Genomic DNA, 20,098 nt, shown 5'->3' on the forward strand with positions numbered 1-20,098 from the left:
AAATAAAAGCCTACATCTCTGAAAAAGGACATAATAGCTGAGCGAGCTTCCTATTAGAAAAATAGGAAGCTTGTCTTTTCTGTTTTCCATAAATATTCAAAAATGGACATGAGAACCACAACCGAAGAATATATTCAATATGTCCCTCTGTAAAGGGGAATCCATTACTTATCCAAGAAGCAAAAGAGGACAGATCAAACTTTCATGATGCTAGGAATGACTGATAACACAATCTTTAGCTATTGCAGCAGATTTTACAGATAGGTGACTCAGCCCTCTCTCTGACACCCATCTGGTTTGCTCTAACTTACTACAAAGATCAGAGTTAAAACAGTACTTCTCAGACTCCACTGCAGCTAGAGATCTGCTTGTGACTCATGTGGATAAAATCCATGCCATTCCTATCACCTACCCATTTAACTCACCTGTTTGGTCTGAAAACAAAACAGATGGGTTTTAGAGAAAGAAAATTATTTTAAGCTTAACTGGGTGGCAATTCCAACAGCAATTACAAATGAAGTCTCCTTACAGGATCAGATCAGCACAGCCACTGGCATTTGGATCATAGCTAAAGCCTACAGTTTCCTCGAACCCAATGTGTTCATCTAATGGAGCTGAAAGTGTCTTAAAAATGGTGTAAGGAGCCTTCAGCAAGACCTCATAGAGCAGTCATGGCATCATCCTCTAGGGTTTTGAAGCAGACTAAGAGCTCTTACCACCCATTCTTCTTTTGAGAAATAGGCCCTGGTATGCATTTACATGGGTGCCTGAAAAGGCAAGCCAAGTGACCATGTAACCCGAGCTTCATCATGAACCACATTTCACCTAATCCATAAAGTCCTAATCAGCTGTGCCCAGCACCACCGTCTTATTAAGGAGAAGCAGTAGATAGTGAAGGCACAAGTTACATGTCCCAGTGTGTCTACTCCTGATGCAGTATTTCTCCCTCAACCCTCACTTATGGCTTCATAGGAGTTTCCTATGACACATGCATTGAAGAAGAAAAAGGGTGAATGTGGGAGAGGACTTTGCGTGATACACTGGTGCCAACCAGGATTATACTGTTACAGCATTACGGTCCACGCAGGAGTGGCTCTGGAAGCACAGTGAAGAAGGAAGATCTTTTTTGGAGGGCAGAACATAAGGTGAACATCTGGTTTAATACTTTCAGTGGAAGGACAGATGGCCTCTTTCAATTGTAATTAAAAGCATTCTAGCTAACACAAAATTGGTAAGAAGCAACACAGTGTTCTAAGAACAGACTCTCAATATGTGGCATTGATTGACAAGAGTCAGGTGGAGCAGGAACCAGCAAGAGTGGTGGTAGAGGCAGGTGGTGCTGTAGCAGGATTTCTGCTAGAATGGTGCCACTGCAGGGTTTGGCTGCACTCTCCATTTCAATACTTCCAGCTGTGAAGCATTTAACCTGGTTCTCTGGCCCTCATGAAGCTTCTGTTAACCTTCTAACACCGTGTAAAAAATTTCATTCTGCTTTAAGTAGTTCAGTCAAATGGATTCCATTGTCTGCAATTATGGCTTTCTCAGTATCCTTCCCAATTTCCTTCTATCTAGTTTACTTTCCTATAATGCAAAGGCTAAAAAGCCAAACATCATATTTTTAATAGTCCCTTGTGTTTTATTTCTGCCAATCAGATGCATGTATGTAAGACCTAAATTCAGAAATGAATTAAGTGGGGATAAAGACAATGGTGCACAAGGCATCCATATTGCTGGAATAGAGCAAGGAGGCACAAAACAGCTCTAAAGCCAACAGCTCAGCTCTATTAGAGATGTTCTGTAGTGCAGAGCCTGCTGAGATTGGGACAGAAACACGGGGCAAAAAAACTCTTCAGCATTACAAGCCTCATTTTAAACATAGCTATTTCAAGATTTTGAATCTGTAGTTGTTCAAATTACTTCCAATTTGCTCCTCAGTGAGGGAGGGATCTATTGCCCAAAACAATACAGGATGGCTGAACACACATAACAAATGGCACTCAAGACCAAACAGATGACACTGACAGCAATTTATTAGTCACATATACAGCCCAGAGGAAGAGAACACTGCACACCATGCAGATCTACATGGGAGTTGAATTGGGAACAGTGTGAACCAGCAGGGACTGTGGAAGTGAGACTTAGTAGTAACAAGGGGGTAGGGTGTCCCTTGGTTCCTGCAGACAATGCCCATGGGAGAATGTGATTGGCTTGTTTGAATAATTCTGCAGGCTGGCAAGGAAGTGAAACCCATTAGGTTGAGGACTGAGTGAGGTGCCAGGGGAACTAGCTGGGTAGGGAGACTTTCCCTGGGTGGAGAACATATCTGGCAAGAGCAGGGGAAGTCAGTTAGGCTTTGGAGGCATTACGAGTCTCAAAGATGTTAAGACAGCATGTGAAATTTTAGGCCTTCCTGTACACTGATGCACTGAGGATAACTAGAACTAAAAAACCCAAACCTGGCACAACATACTGACTAGATGGACTCAATCCCCAACACTGATGGCCTAAAAAGAGATGAAGTATGTTCATTTCAGAGTATAAATACTATTTAATTCATTTTATGTTGTTTATGCAAAGTATCTTTCATCTAATTAAAAAATACAAGACATATAAAAAAGCAAGAAAATAAATGTCTCACTGTCAAGAACTAAAGTAGTCAATAGACCCAGACCCCAGTATGGCCTCGAATGTTGGAAATATCAGATAGGAAGTTTAAAATAACTATAAATAATATATTAAAGGAGCCAGCTGAAAAGGCACACGACACCTTTTTCCCCCTCAAAAATTAATAAAAAAACAATAAATTATAGGTCTAATAAGCTCAGAGAACTACAAGTAAAGTAATTACAACAACACTGTAGAAGTAAAACTGCTAAAAAACAAAAGTAAAGAGAAAATATTGAGAAAAAGAAAAAGAAACATTATATAATAGGAATTTGGCTTTAGAAATTATTTCACCAGACAGAGAGACACCTTTAGATTACTAAAAAAGAAAAAAGTGAATTCTGTAAAGAATGGCACATCTTTTTAAAGGGGATAGTAAAAAGTTTTTCAAAGAAAGTTTTGTCAACCAAACCTGTACTACTAATAAACGCTCTTATCAGAAGAAAAGTTTCAAATAAATGATCTAAGCTTCAACCATAAGAAGATACTAGGAAAAGAAAAAGCAATTAAGTCCAAAGCAATGTGAAGGAAGAAAATAATAAAGACACAAGCAGAAATCAATGAAAAAGAAAACAGAGAAAAATCAATCAAACCAAAAGCTTGTTCTTTGCAAAGTTCAATAACACTGATAAGCTCCTAGCCAAACTGATCAGGAAAAAAGAGAGAAGACACAAATTACCAGTATCAGGAGAGAGTGGACCCATCTCACAACTTTAAAAGAATAATATGAGAATATTATGAACTCATATTACGAACAACTTTATGACAATAAACTAGACAACTTAAGAAAACATAGACAAATCCTCTGAAAGACAAAATACTGAAGCTCACTCAAGATAAAAAGATAACTATATAAGATCTATATCTATTAAGTAAAATGACTTCCTAGTGCAAAAACTTTCCAAGAAAATAGATGACTTCATTAGTGAATAACACCAAACATTTAAGGAATAATAAATACAGTTTCTGAAAGCAAGAGAACACTTCCCAACTCATTCTAAGAAGCCAGCATTAAACTGAAATAAAACCAAAGATATTATAAGAAAACTAATGGTCAACACTCCTCATAAACATAGATGCATACTCCAAAACAACATGTGGCACCCAATAAATATAGACAATTTTAAAACCTACAGTTGATCTCACACCTAATAGTAAAAGAATGAATGATTTCCTCCTAAGATCAGGAACAAGTAACATGCTGTTCTTACCACTTTTCAACAATGTACTGGAGATCCCAGCCAGAGCAATAAGGCAAGAAAAAGAAATAAAAGGCATACAGATGGGAGGTAAAAAACAGAACTGTCTTTATTTGCAGATAACATGATTATTTATGTAGAGAGCCCTAAAGAATCTATCAAAAAACCTACTGTAACTACTGCATGAGATTAACAAGTCTGCAGAATAAAAGGTGAATATACAAAAGCTGCAGATTGGGAGAATATGTGACAAAAAACTTGAATATGAAATACACAAAGAACTCCCAAAATCAACAATAAGAAACTAACCTAATTTTTAAATGGGCAAAAGATCTGAACAAAGATTCACATCAAAGGTGAAACACATGAAAATATGTTTAACATAATTAATCTTTAGGGAACAAGCAAATTAAAACCACAATGAGATGCTACTACAAACTGATCAGAATGGCTTTTAAACAATGACAATAACAAGTGCTAGTGAGGACATGAAGCAACTGAAGCTGTCATATTTTGCTAGTTGGAATGCAAAATGATACAGCATCTTTGAAAAACAGTTCATTTATCAATCAGAATTCAGTCAGAGAAGCAGGACCAATAAGACAGATTTACTTACTTATTTTTTTATCTTTACTTTTAATAAAGGATATGTTACAAAGATTTAATCTTATGCAATTACAGAAGCTGATTAAACACTCTCTGTGAGGCTGTTGTCTTTGCATGTGATGCTGGAACTTGGAGTTCACAGGGCAAGCAGTTGGGAGAGGAAGATGGATGTAAAGTGGGGGAGAGATAGAACAAGTTGAAACCCACAACGGCACGAGCTGGAGCCTCCAAGGACAGGAAAAACTTTTGTTAGTAATCACTGCTTTTGACCCTGATAGTATGGGTGTCCTGCAGAAGCCAAGGCCTTTCTTCATGAAGCTGAACACACACACCTTACCCTGGAATCGTAGAAACTGAAGGAGAATCCTGGGGAAATAGTGATTGCAGTTCCACCATTGACTCATGCCAACAAGGTGAGCCAGCAGATAAATGATATATATGAGCTATAAAAACAGCTTCTCCATTTCTGCTCTCCGAATCCTACACAAAAATTACTCTTGTGGCACACCCTACTGGGAAACGTATCGGGAAGGGAATTCTGAAAAATGTACTTCACTGATCCATATCAACACAGACAACATGTTATAAAGTTAAACGTACAGTTTTCATAAGACCTAACAACCCCACTGCTACTATTTACCCAAGAGAAATAAAAACTTATGTTCACAATAAAACCTGTAGGCAAACATGAACAGCAACTTTATCCATAATCACTAAAACCCGGAAACAATTCAAATGTCCTTCAACAGGTGAATGAATAAACAAACTGTGATGTAGTTACACAATGAAATACTACTAAGCAATAAAAATGAACTCCTGATACATGCAACAATGCTGATGAATACCAAATGCATTGCGTTAAGTGAAAGAAGCCAAAATTAAAAGCCTACCTATTATATAATTTCATTTATACAGCATTCAGAAAAGGGCAAAACTATAGGGATAGAAAATAAATTAATGGCTGCCAGAGGTTATGGCTGCAGTAGAGATTGACTGTAAATGGGGAGACCTCAGAGAGAGGGCTGACAAAACTGTGCTGTGTCTTGATCATGGTAGTGGTTACACAAGCATGCATTTACACAAACTTATAGAAATGTACACCAAAAGGAGTAAATTTTACTGTGAGTAAATTAAAAAATAAGCTAAATTAAACTTTACAGAATAAAGTTATCATTAAGCACTAAATATAAGAATATCTATACTTGAATATGTACCTCCCACTCAACCTGTTTCCAAATGTACAAATACAAAATATATGTTCACATGGGAAAATCAAGACACTGGAAGCAGAAAATAACAATGATTCTTTCTGGATAGTGGAATGAGACAGAACTTTTTAAAAAATGACCATTGTTCAGTGCCCAGGTAAAGCTCAAGAACTAGAGGAAAAGAGGCCCAGGGAAGTTTTCATTGTATGCACTACCCGATAATTTCTAAAAGAATTTATTAAAAATTCATGTCATAATATCTCTGAGCAATACAGTACCCCAACAACATCATGTACCTGTAATGGCATTATAGGTAATTGATACATAAGTAGATAGATAGATATTGTTTTCTACTAGGCATATTTATTACTTTTACAAGTACAGGCGTTGAGGGGAACACCCACTACTATAAAAAACACAAAACCCTTTCAACAGTTAACTTCCTGACACTCTATTGTGTTTACTTTAAGGTTTTTGACACTAGTGGCCAATTCTAGTCTCCAAAATACAACAAATCTAATGTGGGCTGCTCATCAACAAGCATTCTAACTATGTTCTAAGAGCAGTCTGCAGAGTTAAAAATCCCCATTTCCCAGATTCCCTTGCATCTAAGACTCCTGACATAATTTAGACTGCACTACAGACACAATGGCAAGAGATGGGAAAAAGCATCCTGCTGGTGGGGATCACAGCAGAGACAGAGCATCTCGGAGCCAGAGGTAGAGTGGTACCTTCTTGGTTTGGCTGCTGGGTTTCTGATCACAGCAGGGACATCAGTATCCTCAGTTAGCTTGTTTTTGAAGTGTGACTTTCAGAGACATTCTTGGAAGCCCAGTCTAAAGTCTGTTTCTTCATCTTCCCTAGTACTTAATAAGCTTTCTATTCAAACAAGATAGAATAGAACAAAAGCAAAACTAATATATACCATGCTACCAATTTACAAAAATTTTGTTAGACCATGAAGGTACTACCAAAAAAACCCATCTAACAGCATTATTACTGTTACACGCATTTTCATACAGTAACTTTATCTCATAACAATGTCAGTTTCTATGTTCAATATATTGCACCAATCTCTTCACAAAGTTGTCTCCTAGACCTGTTAAATGCCTAAAAATGCTGTATATAAGATTCGTACCTCAGTTTATACTTTGCCATCTGCTGTTTTCTCCATTTTCCAACAGAGATCCAGCTAAAATGACAGTTAACTCTGTCCCAATTTGACTGGCACAACTAGTCTTTCCTGATACTCCCATAATACTTGTTCATCCACTGACAGAAATAATTACATTATATTTTACTTGTGTATCTTTCAATCTCTTGATTTTGACTATGAACTAATTTGCTGAAGTACGGACCACATTAAGTTTCTGCTGAATGCCGAGTGCATACAGGTGCTCAATAAATGTTTGTTGAATTTAACTGAGTCCAGAATGATCACTAGAACATAAAATAAGGCTATCACACTCAGTGAAGGGAAAAGTAGTTTAATTTAGTGTTTCTCATCTTCTACTCCTTTATCAGACTTGCAGGATTTGTTCGTCGGGGAATTTTGTTCTTGCGATTTCCATGTAGTGATGCAGCTCTATTATATTAATAACTGCTATATTAATAACATTGCAATGTTACATTATTCTGACCATCTGAAGCTAAATACCACCAATGCATTTTAAATTCCCAGCTGCGCATCCTACAAATTTAAATCATGGCATACAGCAATTTGGGTATGAGTGAAGTTTTGCCAGAACAACAAATGTCAGTGACACTAACAGCTTTAATTACTATGTTTAGGATTTAATGTACCAACCCATATTGATAAGCAATAATTTTGCTTCAGAAATAATTTAGAATAGTCACAACAACAAAAAAGGTGGAATACTGCCTCATGTCAAATACATGACAGTCTATAAAGATTCTATTTTCATAATTTAAAATAAAGGATGATTTCCATAGTAAGCTATTTATGAACTTTTCAAACAGAAATTTCCCCATTTCACAGGGATTTTAAGCTTAACTAAAGACAGCAAGTCCATAAACACAAAGACAAAAAATACAGTAGAAAAGATTACATGGTATTTAAGAAGTAAAGTGAAGAGAGTAGATGATCTTAAGTGTCCTCCCCTCCCCCCCACATATACACAGTAACTAAGTATGGTGATGGATGTGTTAATTATAGTAATATTTTCACAATGCACATGTACATCAAATCATCACATTGTACACCTTGAATATATACAATTTTTACGTTTCATTTATAGCTCAATAAAGTTGGAACAAAATAAATTTTTAAAAATATAAGTAGGATAATTATCAAGAAGAGTCAAAGATCAAAAATCCATAATGCAAATTCTCCTACTCTGCTTGGTTAAGGTCACTTCCATATATATCATCCATAAAAATCTGCATCAAATTCAGGCTCAACAATTAGTACAACTAGAAAAATACAGAAGGTTTAAAGGAGAGTAACAAGCCTAAAAGCAGAAATCAGCACAAATGGTTAGAAGTGCAGTCCATATTTTAACTTGGAACTCAGAGAGAGGTAAAGAGGATAAATTCATAGTGCCACAGTTTACACCAAGAACTCCGTACTGGGTCTTACAATTACTCCCTAGAAAAAAACATCAACTTATCCCTTTATAAGACAGGCCTATATTCTATTTTGAGGAAATAAAAATTGCTAAGTCACAGACTTGCTAAATGAATACTACAAGGTTTACCAAATTTCTCAAATGGATAAAATATTCCCACTCCAACATTTTATTTATTAACCATTTTCTACTTACAAAGTCTTGACGTATGTCATTGAAGTCTTTGCCATATTTTTCCAGTGCCTCTTCAAATAAGCTAGCTTCAGAGGCTGACCATTCTTCCATTTCATCTCTGCATAAGACAGGTCCTCCAAGTGGTACTAAGACACTAATTGCACTGCTCAAATCATAGCCATGTCTATACAAGGTATCCATAGCATGAAACTAAAGAAAACAAACAAAATGAATAGAAAACATCAAGCAGAAATGCAAACATGCTAGATCATTTAATAGAAACACTAAAATGCATAATGATGTACTTAGTTAATAAGGTAGCACTTATTTTTTTAAATAACCAAATTAAGAATAAATATAAACAGATTACTAAATAATTATTTAAAATATCATTTATTGCTTTAAGAAAATGTTGACTTGTACCTTCTAAGGTATGTATTTTTAAAAACATATCTATTTGTTGAGGTCATGAAGAGGCAAGACCTCAAAGTATTAAATTGGGGACCCAGTAAATTTCACCACACTTTTGGTTAAAAACGCCAAAATCACTTCGGATATTGTGCAAGGTTGGTACAGCCTTCCTTGACCAGCGAAAAATATGTAGGTTATGTATCAGAGAGTGATAAAAAACATCCTCAGGTTGCATTAAAAGAATGATGTACTAAGAATGACAGATGGAAAGAAAACAATGAAACAGAGTATGATGGTGTTAAGACAAAACAAAATTATACTTTCATGTTGAACAGACAAAACAAAACAAAATTACATATCCATGTTAAAATGGTAATTTGGTTAAGATTTTGGAAGATCAAGAATAGATGACCATGCTTGCTTGGAAAAGCTAAGCCAGTATGAGTTTCCTATATATTTTAAGGGAGTGTGATTTGAAGAATAATTTGAAAGATGGATTAGAACATATAATCAATTTTTTGCAAAAGTTTCTTAGGTCTAGATTATTTTAAAAAGCATTTTCTTCCAATCAGAGCAATAAGTAAACTAGATTCCAAAACTTCAAAACTTTAAGTTTTGAAAACATCTTTGATGTTTTTTTCTACTAGAGAGAAAGACTCATTTATAACATGTACATATACTTGTATGTGTAGCAAGAAAATAAACAGGACAATCGGCTCTGCCTGTGTCCCAGATAAGCATGTAGGTGTGGCAAAGATTTGGTTGGCAAGGTGATCAAATCCTTGAACAAGTGAGAACTAGTTCTATTTTCTTCCTTCCCCCACCCAGACTTTCTAACACATGAATGCAAAGTCTTGCACCTTTTACACAAAGTATCTTCTGCTATTTATTAAAAATTTCATGAGTAGGGATAGCTTCACATCTATGCAACAACCCATCTCTTTAAAATTTAGTTTTTAAGTAATCCCTAAAGATCTGGTAGGAGACTATGGTAAGCTCCCTACTGTGCAAGAGCATAAAACTAGCTCGAATATCAACTAGTATCTATTAAAGAGAAAAAATTATTAGAAAAAGCATACATTAAAAATACACATATTTACATTGTGGTACATTAACTAAGACATTGAATAAGGGTATAGAATATAAATTTGTTGATAGAGCTAAAGGCAGTATTTAGAATATGTAGACATGTTTAGGTACAATAACTAACTGCTTTAACAAGGGTTGACATCTCAATTAAAATAAATCACTGAATTCCACAAAACAAAAGAAAGTGGGTATTTCATTAACAATTTCCTAATTATAATCACAGCTAAGGCCACTGACCACATGTAACCTTTTATTGTATGTGTCACAACCCTGGAAAGATAACTTCCAACTTTCCATTGAAGCTCTCTTTAGCAGAGGTTGCAAAAATGTCCGAATTCATCTCGATTCTTTGCTTGTACTCTGCAAATTTCAGAATCAACTAAACTCTGCTTCTCTACTTAACCTCATTAGACAGACTCTACAGTTTAGTTGTAATATATACTTTTACAGCATCTCTGGAACTAAATAATTATTGTTTCTGAATAACTGACCTATAAAAATGAAAAAGAAGATCAAAAGCTTTTAGGGATCCCTTCAGCTAGTAACATATTTCCATAAACAATTATTATTTTAAACATCCTATCTTTATAATAGATAACAAAACTAAAAGATTAAATAGTATTCAAAAATCAATAATTATACAAATTAACTGTGATGCTGAAATTCTTCAAGAGGTTAATTTTTATAATTAACAGGTGCTCTAAAACCAAAAATCACAGAATTAAATGTGTTTTTCGCAGCTGATATTATACCAACCACTCAAAGCATGAGTGGATTTTCAGTCTATTGCTAATGTTAAACGAATGAAAAAGCTTTTCTTATAGTGATGGAGTTTGGATGTGTTGTCCCCTCCAAACCTCATGTGGAAATTTGTTCTCCAATGTGGCAGTGTTGGAAACTGATTGAGTCATGGGGGCGGATCTCTCATGAATGGATTAATGCTCTCCCTGGGGGAGGGGGGAATTAATGAGTGAGTTCTCGCTCTATTAGTTTCCACAAGATCTTGTTGCTTAAAAAGACCCTGGCATCTTCTCTCTCTCTCTTGCTTCCTCTTGCCATGTGATCTGCTTGTACCTGCCAGCTGCCTGCCACTTTTCCGTCATGAGTAGAAACAGCCTGAGGCCCATGCCAGATGCAGCTGTCCCAGAATTGTAAGCCAAATAAACCTCTCTTCTTTATAAATCATCCAGTCTCAGGTATTTCTGTTATAGCAACACAAAACAGACTAAAACATATAGGTACTTTTAAAAATGATGATGGACTGTTATCTAAGAAGGTTTCAAAGAACCAAAGTAATATCTTGGCCTTTATAAGTGATTATGACAAAAATCTCAAAGAATTATATAAGTGGTTTTAAAGGCTTGGTTCTTTAAATAGTGTGTTTTTGTTACTGAACACTGAAGGAAACATTTGCTTTTGAAAGAAGAGCTCCTGCACTGTGTCACAAATCAAATGGGAAAGAATATGTCAGACTTCTAGCTGACCAAGAGACATAAAACCTTCAAAGCCCACATATATACAATAGCCCAGAGGAGAGTACAGTACCAATCAGTGTGTGTAGAAAGTAAATCTCCAATCAGGCATGTGCTCTGTGGAATTCCTAGAGAATGATTTTATTGAAATCTATGATCAACTTCACAAAGGAAACCAGAGGATGAAATTATTTACTAGAAGTCCATATTAATCCCGTCTTTCTGATACACACAGGAGTTTCTTTTGAATGAACTCTTATATAGTCTAATCCTACCATTAAAAGCTTTAAGTAAAACACGAACATAGTTTCTATAATAGAAGAGACAACATCCCGTAAAGAAAATAAAGCTAAATAAAGGAAATAAGCTAAGAAAGCACACAGTAGTTTGACTAATAACCAATGACTTATGGTTTCTCAGTAACATAATAAAAACTGGAAGAGCCAGACATATTTGAGAAAAGAAACAAATAATCGATGTTGACAGAAGTCAGAATAATGATTACCTGGGAAGAAATAATACTGAATAGGGAGGGGCATGAGGAAAACTTTAGGGTTACCCTTAATGTTCTCTATCTAGATCTGGTGGTTGTTACATGGATGTTTATGTAAACATAAGTTGTGCAACAAAGTGCAGGACATTCTATACACACATTACTATAAGTATAACTCAATTTAAAATAAAAAAAAGAATTTTAAAACTAAGCATGAAATAACTAAAATTCTTCCCTCCAGATAAATACTTTGTAAAGATACCATCTTTTCAATAGAGATACAGATATGCATTGCAAGATCCATTCAAATCTAAATTTTAAAAATTATAAGAAGCCAGCACAAGCTGTTCTCTTTGCCAAAAAGCAGTGAAGGTGTTGTCACATTTCATCTCATTCATAACAGATGGAGATGACAAACAGAAGTATTTTAGGAGAAAGACTGACAAGGACATCTTGGCAGTGGAATTCTCTTTTGTTCATTAAACAGAATCATACTATGGTAGGTTGGATTATTGTACAGCAAATATTCACTCCCTCCCCTGGACTCCATAGGAAAGTATTCTTCCACTCCATTGATGCTGGGCTTAGCCATGTGACTCACTTGACCAGTAGGATGTTCAGGCATGTGAGATAACAGAGCCTTGACAAGTGTTTGTGCACTTGACCTTGTCCTGTTGTGCTACTGACTTTTGTCCATAGAGAATGAGAGAGACGTGAAGCAGATCTGTACCCACCTGTAGCTTAGCACCTACGTTTGCCCATTCTAGTTCAGCAAAATCCTAGACAATCGGCAGATCAGTATATGAAAAAGTAATGCTTGTTGTTATAAGCCACTGAAATTTGGGGCAGTGCAATCGATGCTGTGTTTTCCCCTTCGAAAATAAAGAACTTATTAACCCAACTGATAGAAGTGCTGTGAGCAGACAACCCTCAGCAGTTGGTCTCTTGAGGAACTATCTCAATTTAAGAAAGATTCATTGCCTGTGGTCATACTCCCCCTTCTGGGGCAGCCTGCATCCAATGATGCAGGGGTATAAAGGCCCAGCCTTTACAACTCTTTACCGTACCCCATGGAGTCTGCTGAAGCCTTCATTCAGACTGTCTCATAGCCCACCTCTACACTATCCAATCTTGCCTCTTTCCCTTCTCTTCCGCAGATGTTGATCCCGAGAATACTCCCTAACAAGCTTTCTGCATGAAAACCGCCATCAGAATCTGCTTCCCAAGGAACCCAAACTCTAACATGAGCATTATTATGACAAAAGCCAACTGATCCACACATACATTTAATACTATTGATGTGTTCAGTCACAATTTTATAAAAACTTTACATGTACATTTCCAGCACAAATTACAGGATTCAAAACATAATATCTATTTAAAAATTAATGAGCATATGGTTTTCTCCAAGCAGTAGGGGAAAATAAACTCTCATGAGTAAACTTCAAACTGTGATCAAGGCAAAACTTTTTACATATAAAAGAGAAGTGTGCCATCCACTTTCAATTTTTGCTTCAATGAATAGTAAAAACAAAATCCCTCATCATCAACAAGTTTAAAACTTAGTTGTGATTTACTGAAATCACCAAACCTATAAGACACCCTGAGCCATGTTCTTGTGTGTACTCATCCCCTTTGATTATCGCCACAGGAAAGCTACCAGGCTGCTGTGACAAGAATCACCTTGATTCTGCCAGACTGGGTAATAACTACTGAGCAAAATACTGGGGAGAATCACATTCCAGGCCTTAAAGGAAATCATAGTATCTTAAAAGAATTGATAGCATACATGTTCTCTGACTACAACCCCCAAGGCAAGTAAGATAATTACATGCGGATCTGCATACCAGCCAGCTGCCAAAAAAAAAAAAAAGAAAAAAGTATATGAACCTCATTTCCTTGAAAGTTAACTCACAGGTCAAATAAAACACTATAAAGTAAATTAGGAAATACTTAGAACAAAATGATAATGAAAATACTACACATCATAATACATGGCAACATGCTACAAACAATCAATGGGTCAATGAAGAAATTAAAATGGAAATTAAAAAATTTCTTTAGACAAATGAAAAATAGAAATGCATCACATCAAAACCTATGGGGTACAGCAAAAGCAGAAAAAAAGATCTAAAATAATCTAATGCTGCATCTCAAGGAAACGGAAAAACAAGAACAAATTGAGCCCAAAATTAGCAGAGGGAAAGAAACAATAAAGATCAGAGCAGAAATAAACAACATAGTGACAAAAAAACACCCCCCCAAAATTTTTTTTATAGGACTGGCCAGTTTGCTCATTTGGGAGAGTGGTGCTGATAACACCAAGGTTAAGGGTTCAGATCCTGGGACCAGCCAGCTGCCAAAAACAAACAAACAAACAACAACAACAAAAAACAAAAGATCAACAAGACAAAGAGCCAGTTTTTTAAAAATTTAAACAAAATCAACAAACTTTTATCTAGACTAAGAAAAAGAGAAGAACCACATGAGATGAAAAAGGAGATATAACCATTGATACCACAGAAATTCAAGTGATCATAAGAGACTATTATGAACAATTATACACCAATAAAATGGAAAATCTGGAATGGTTAAATTACTGTACACATACAACCTACCAAGACTGAATTATGAAGAAAAAGAAAAGCTGTAGTCCAACAACGAATAAGGAGATTGAATCAGTAATAAAAAGTCTCCCATCAAAGAAAAGTCCAGGACCTAATGGCTTCACTGATGAATTCTATCAGACATTTAAAGAAGAACTAATATCAATTCTTCTCAAGCTATCCCCCCCCAAAATTGAGGAGGAAGTGATTCTTCCAAACTCATTCTACAAGCATTATAAGCACTACCCTGATACCAAAATCTAACAAGGACAAAACAAAAAAATAGGCCAATATCCCTGATGAACATAAATGGAAAAATCCTTAAGAAAATACAGTTGACCCTTGAACACAATGCACGTTTGAAAGGCACAGATCCATTTACACATGGATTTTTTTCAATAAATACAGAGTACACCACTGTAAGTGTATTTTTTCTTCCTTATAATTTTCTTAGTAACATTTCCTTTTCTCTGGTTTACTTGATTGCAAGAATACAGTATATAATACCTATAACATACAAAATATGTGTTAGTCGACTGTTTCTGTTATTGGTAAGGCTTCCAGTCAACAGCAGGCTATTAGTAGGTAAGAGTCAAAAGTTATATTCAAATTTTTGACTGAGTTGGGGGTCAGCACCCCTAATCCTCAAATTGTTCAAGGGTCAACTGTACTAGTAAACAGACTTTGACAGCACATTAAAATGTTCATCATGATCAAATGGGATTCACCCAAGGGATGCAAGGATGACTCAACATAACACATTATCAATAAATGTGATACATCACATTAACAGAATAAAAGACAAAAACCATTATGATCATTTCAATAGATGCTGAAAAAGTATTTGACATCATAAAACTCCATATTAAAAACTCTCAACAAATTAGGTTTAAAAAGAATGTACCTCAACACTATAAAGATCATATATGACAAATCCTCAGCTAACATCATACTGAATGGGGAAAAGTTAAAAGCTTTTACTCTGAGATCTGGACAAGATAAGGATGACCACTTTCATCAAGTCCTAGCCAAGGCAATTCGGCAAGAGAAATAAATAAAAGTCATCCAAATTGGAAAAGAAAAAGTTAAATTATCTCTGTTTGCAGACAATATATAGTTTATAGAAAACCCTAAAGACCATCAAAAAAACTGTTAGAACTAATAAACAAATAGAGTAAAGTTGTAGGATACAAAATCAACATACAAAAATCAGTAGCATTTCTATATGCTAACAGTGAACCATCTGAAAAATAAATCAAGAAAACAACTCCACTTACAATAGCTATAAACAACAACAACCTAGGAATACATTTAAACAAGGAGGTGCAAGATCACTACAATGAAAACTACAGAACACTGATGAAAAGAAAATGAAGAAGACACAAATAAGTGAGAGATGTCCGATGTTTAAGGATTGGAAGAATTGTTAAAATGTCCATACCAACCAAAGTGATCTACAGGATTCAATGCAATCCCTGTCAAAACACCAATGACATTTTTCACAGAAACATAAAAAAAAATCTTAAAGTCCACATGGAAACACAAAAGACCCCAACTAGCCAAAAGAATCTTGAGCAAAAAACAAAGCTGGAGGCATCACACTACCTGACTTCAAGACATTCTATAAAGCTACAGTAACCAAAGCAGCATGGTGCTGGCATAAAAAGAGACAAACAGACCAATGGAACAGAATAGAGTGCCTGGAAATAAATGCACACATTTACAAACAAATGATATCCGACAAAGGTGCCAAGAACACACATTGGGGAAAGGACAGTTTTCAATAAACGGTGCTGGGAAAACTGGATATCCACACGTAGACAGATAAAATTAGATCCTTATGTCTCACCATATACAAAAATAAACTCAAAATGGATTGAAGACTTAATGCAAGACCTAAAACTATGAAACTACGAAAGAAAACATAGGGGAAATGCTTCATGACATGGGCATAGGCAAAGAGTTTTTTAGGTAAGACCTCATAAAAGCACAGGCAACAAAAGCAAAATTGGACAAATGAGATTATATTAAATTAAAAAGTTTCTGCACAGGAAAAGAAACAATAAGCAAAGTGAAGAGACAACCTACAGAATGGGAGAAAATACTTGTAATCTACATATTCAACAAAGGATTAATATCCAAACTATATAAGGAATTCAAACAACTCAGTAGCAAGAAAACAAATAATCATATTAAAAAATGGGCAAAATACCTGAATAGACATTTCTCAAAAGAAGACATACAAATGGCCAATAGGCATTTTAAAAAAAATCCTCAACATCACTAATCATCAGGGAAATGCAAATTAAAAACCACAATGAGATATCACCTCTTACCTGTTAGAATGGCATTATCAAAAAGACAAAAGGTTTAGTGTTGGCAAGGATGTGGAGAAAAGGTTGTTGTTGCGAATGTAAATTAGTACAGCCATTATGAAAAAATGTATGGAGGTTCCTCAAAACATTAAAAATAGAACTACCATATAATCCAGCAATTCCACTACTGGGTATATATCCAAAGGACCTGAAACCAGTATGTCAAAAATACACCTGCATTCCCATGTTTAACGCAGCACTATTCACAATAGCAAAGACATGGAATCAACCTAAGTGTCCATCAACAGATGAATGAATTTTAAAAGCCCGTGATATATATATATATACACAATGGAATACTATTCAGCCATAAAAAAAAAAAAGAATAAAATCCTGTCATTTTCAACAACAGAATGAACATGATTTTAAGTGAAATAACTCAGGCACAGAAAGACAAATACTGCATGATCTCACTCATAGGGGGAATCTAAAAATCTGATCTCATAGAAGGAGAGAGCAGAATGCTGATTACCAAAGGCTTGTGAGGTTAGAGGGGAAGGGAGATGAGGAGATGTTGGTTAAAGGATATACAATCATAGTTAGACAGGAAGAGTAAAAAAGAAAAGATTGTCCAGAATATGCAAACATACAGAAAGAGAAACTAGATGAGTGCGTGCCTGGGGCCAAGGGCTGACAGGTAGAAAAAAAGGGGGAGTGACTACTAATGGTTATGCAGTTTCTTTACTGGATGATGAAACTGTTCTAAAATTTATTGATGTGATGTTACTCAACCCTGCAAACACACTAACAACCACTGGATTACACGTTTTAAATAACTGAACTGTGTAATATGTGAATCATACCTTGATACAGCTGTTTACAAAAAAAGAAAAGATTTCAGGTGGTCAGGTCTAGAGCCTAAACTTTTATCCGACACTGCAGATTATGTTAAGGAACGTTCTTGTTATGGGATACCATTAAAGAGTTTTCACCAGGGGATGAGGGTGGGGGACCACCAGGAGCCTAGAAGCTCAAAGATACAAATGAATTAAAAAAATACATTATGAGTTACAGCCAAGATGATAATTAGAGGGACATTTACAATCTTAAATGTTTATAATGAAGAAGAAGACAAATTAAAATTAATGGGCTAAAATATGGTCTTAAAAACCTGCAAAAAGAATATCAGAGTAAACCCAAAGAAAAATAGAAGGAAGAAAACAATAAAGAGCAAAAATAAATTAAATAGAAAATATACAATAAAGAAAATCAACAAAACTAAAACTAATAAAGAAACTTCTGGCAAGACTATCAAAAAATGGGAAATTATATATATACAAAAATAACAGAAATGAAAACCTATTTATAACTAAACATATAGCAATTTTAATGTTAAAATATTACTAAAAATTATGTTAATAAATCTGAAAATTTAGGGGAAATGTATAATCGCCTAGATTGACATAACTGACCAAAATGGACTTAAGTAGAATAAACACCTATTCTAATTACAAATCAAATTATACCACAACCCAAATGGAGAGACATTCTACAAAATAAACAGCCTGTACCCTTTAATCTGCCACTGTCATGAAAGACAAAGGAAAACTGATAAACTGTTCAGGATTGAAGGAGACTAAGAATAAATAACAACTAAAATGTCATAAGTGACTTGCAAGGAGACCTTAGGCCCTTAAATTTTTTTTCCCTTTTGCTATAAAGGACATTAACTGGGCCAACTAGCAAATCTGAATGTTTCTAGATTAGATAACGGTACTGTAACAATGTTAATTTCCTGAGTCTGACAACCATATGAGGTGTTGCCCGATTCCAGAACAGTAAATAAAAGCCAATTAGATCTTTAACTTTGTTGTAATTTTGTCTTTTGACAATAAAGAGACAAAATGATAAAGCAAATGTTGTAAGGTGGTAACAGTTGGAGAATCTGGATAGAAGCAACACAGAAACAGAAAGTCTTTGGTCTAAGAAATTATAACCACAAGCCTTCCTTAACTTAAACTCGTAAATCCACACCTCTTCACCAAAGTAACCCTAGACAAAACTGTTAAAACAATTTTCATTATATTTCTCCCAAGTTCAAATCTGTCAAGTGATTTTATGATGTCTCCTACATTAGTGTTGAATTCATGAGAGAAAATGTAAAGCAAAAGACAGTATATAGACATTTTATTTATTTACTTTTTTTTTGTGGCTGGCCAATATGGGAAAAAGGCAGTATTACAAAAAAAAAAAGTTATTGTTAAAGATTAAATTTAGGGCCGGCCCGGTGGCGCACTGGAGCGTGCGCCGCTTGGGAGTGTGGCGGCGCTCCCACCAAGGGTTCGGATCCCATGTGGAGACCGGTTCCCGCCCACTGGTTGAGTGCGGTGCAGGGCGCAACACCGAGGGTTGCGATCCCGTTGCCGATCCCCGGTACGGGCGCGACACCGAGGGTTGCGATCCGGTTACCAGTCAGTAAAAACAAAAGACAAAAAGGACACACACACAAAAAAAGATTAAATTTAAAAGAAAAAGATGGATAGAGTGTAACACAAAAAAATTCTCCTGGGACAGCCTGCAGTGTCTTTTTGTTCATGTGTAAACAGATCATCAGACAAAAAGAAGTATAACTAACGTTGAATATTATTGCCTTAATGATGTATTTAGCAGGAAGGAAAATTTCATGTTTCATATTTTTTACTGCAATGATAGCCCATTAGTATTAATTCTAACTTTAAAGCCTTGGAAACATGAATAGTACCCATCGTAAGTTTTAATAGGTTGAGTTTTATAAAGTTATAGCAATTTTATGCTCATTTTGAAGGCTAGATTTCTAATGTAAGTTTATGCCTAAAATGTTAATCAAAAGATGTATATGTTCTGCTGTGGCTTCTAAACTATCCTCAAGTTCCCAATACCCTTGAGGCCCTAAATGAAATGTGTGATTTGAATAGGACTCACAAATAAAGAGAATGAAGTACATGATTAGTGGCTAGCATTTTTACACAGAATTGATACCCAATGAATAAAAATTATTTTTGATTAAATCAACTTTCCCTTATCAGGAAAATGTTAACTTTTTTTTTCTAAGTTATTCCTTTTTTGGTAGTATTTTTATTTTAATGTTATCTGTACATATTTGTGGGGTACAGTGTATTGTTTCAATACACGCACATAGTGTACATTGATTCACTTAGGATACATAGCACAGCTTTGTACCCATTATTCTTTCCCAGCCTCCAGTTCTGGGATTGATGGGAAAATTTTTGCTGT

At 35.3% G+C, this 20,098-nt stretch overlaps 1 protein-coding gene across 2 annotated transcripts in view; it reads right to left on the reverse strand.

Annotated features, from left to right (window-relative positions):
- Positions 1-20,098, reverse strand: part of MTA3 (metastasis associated 1 family, member 3) — a 194,699-nt gene that overhangs the window by 41,052 nt on the left and 133,549 nt on the right. For both annotated transcript variants that reach the window (XM_008569556.1, XM_008569555.1), the window contains exon 12: positions 8,461-8,649. In XM_008569556.1, coding sequence (XP_008567778.1) covers positions 8,461-8,649 — 189 coding nt within the window. The remainder of the gene's footprint in view (positions 1-8,460; positions 8,650-20,098) is intronic.

Source organism: Galeopterus variegatus, unplaced genomic scaffold (genome assembly GCF_000696425.1).
Source record: "Galeopterus variegatus unplaced genomic scaffold, G_variegatus-3.0.2 Scaffold511, whole genome shotgun sequence".
NCBI classification, from domain to species: domain Eukaryota; kingdom Metazoa; phylum Chordata; class Mammalia; order Dermoptera; family Cynocephalidae; genus Galeopterus; species Galeopterus variegatus.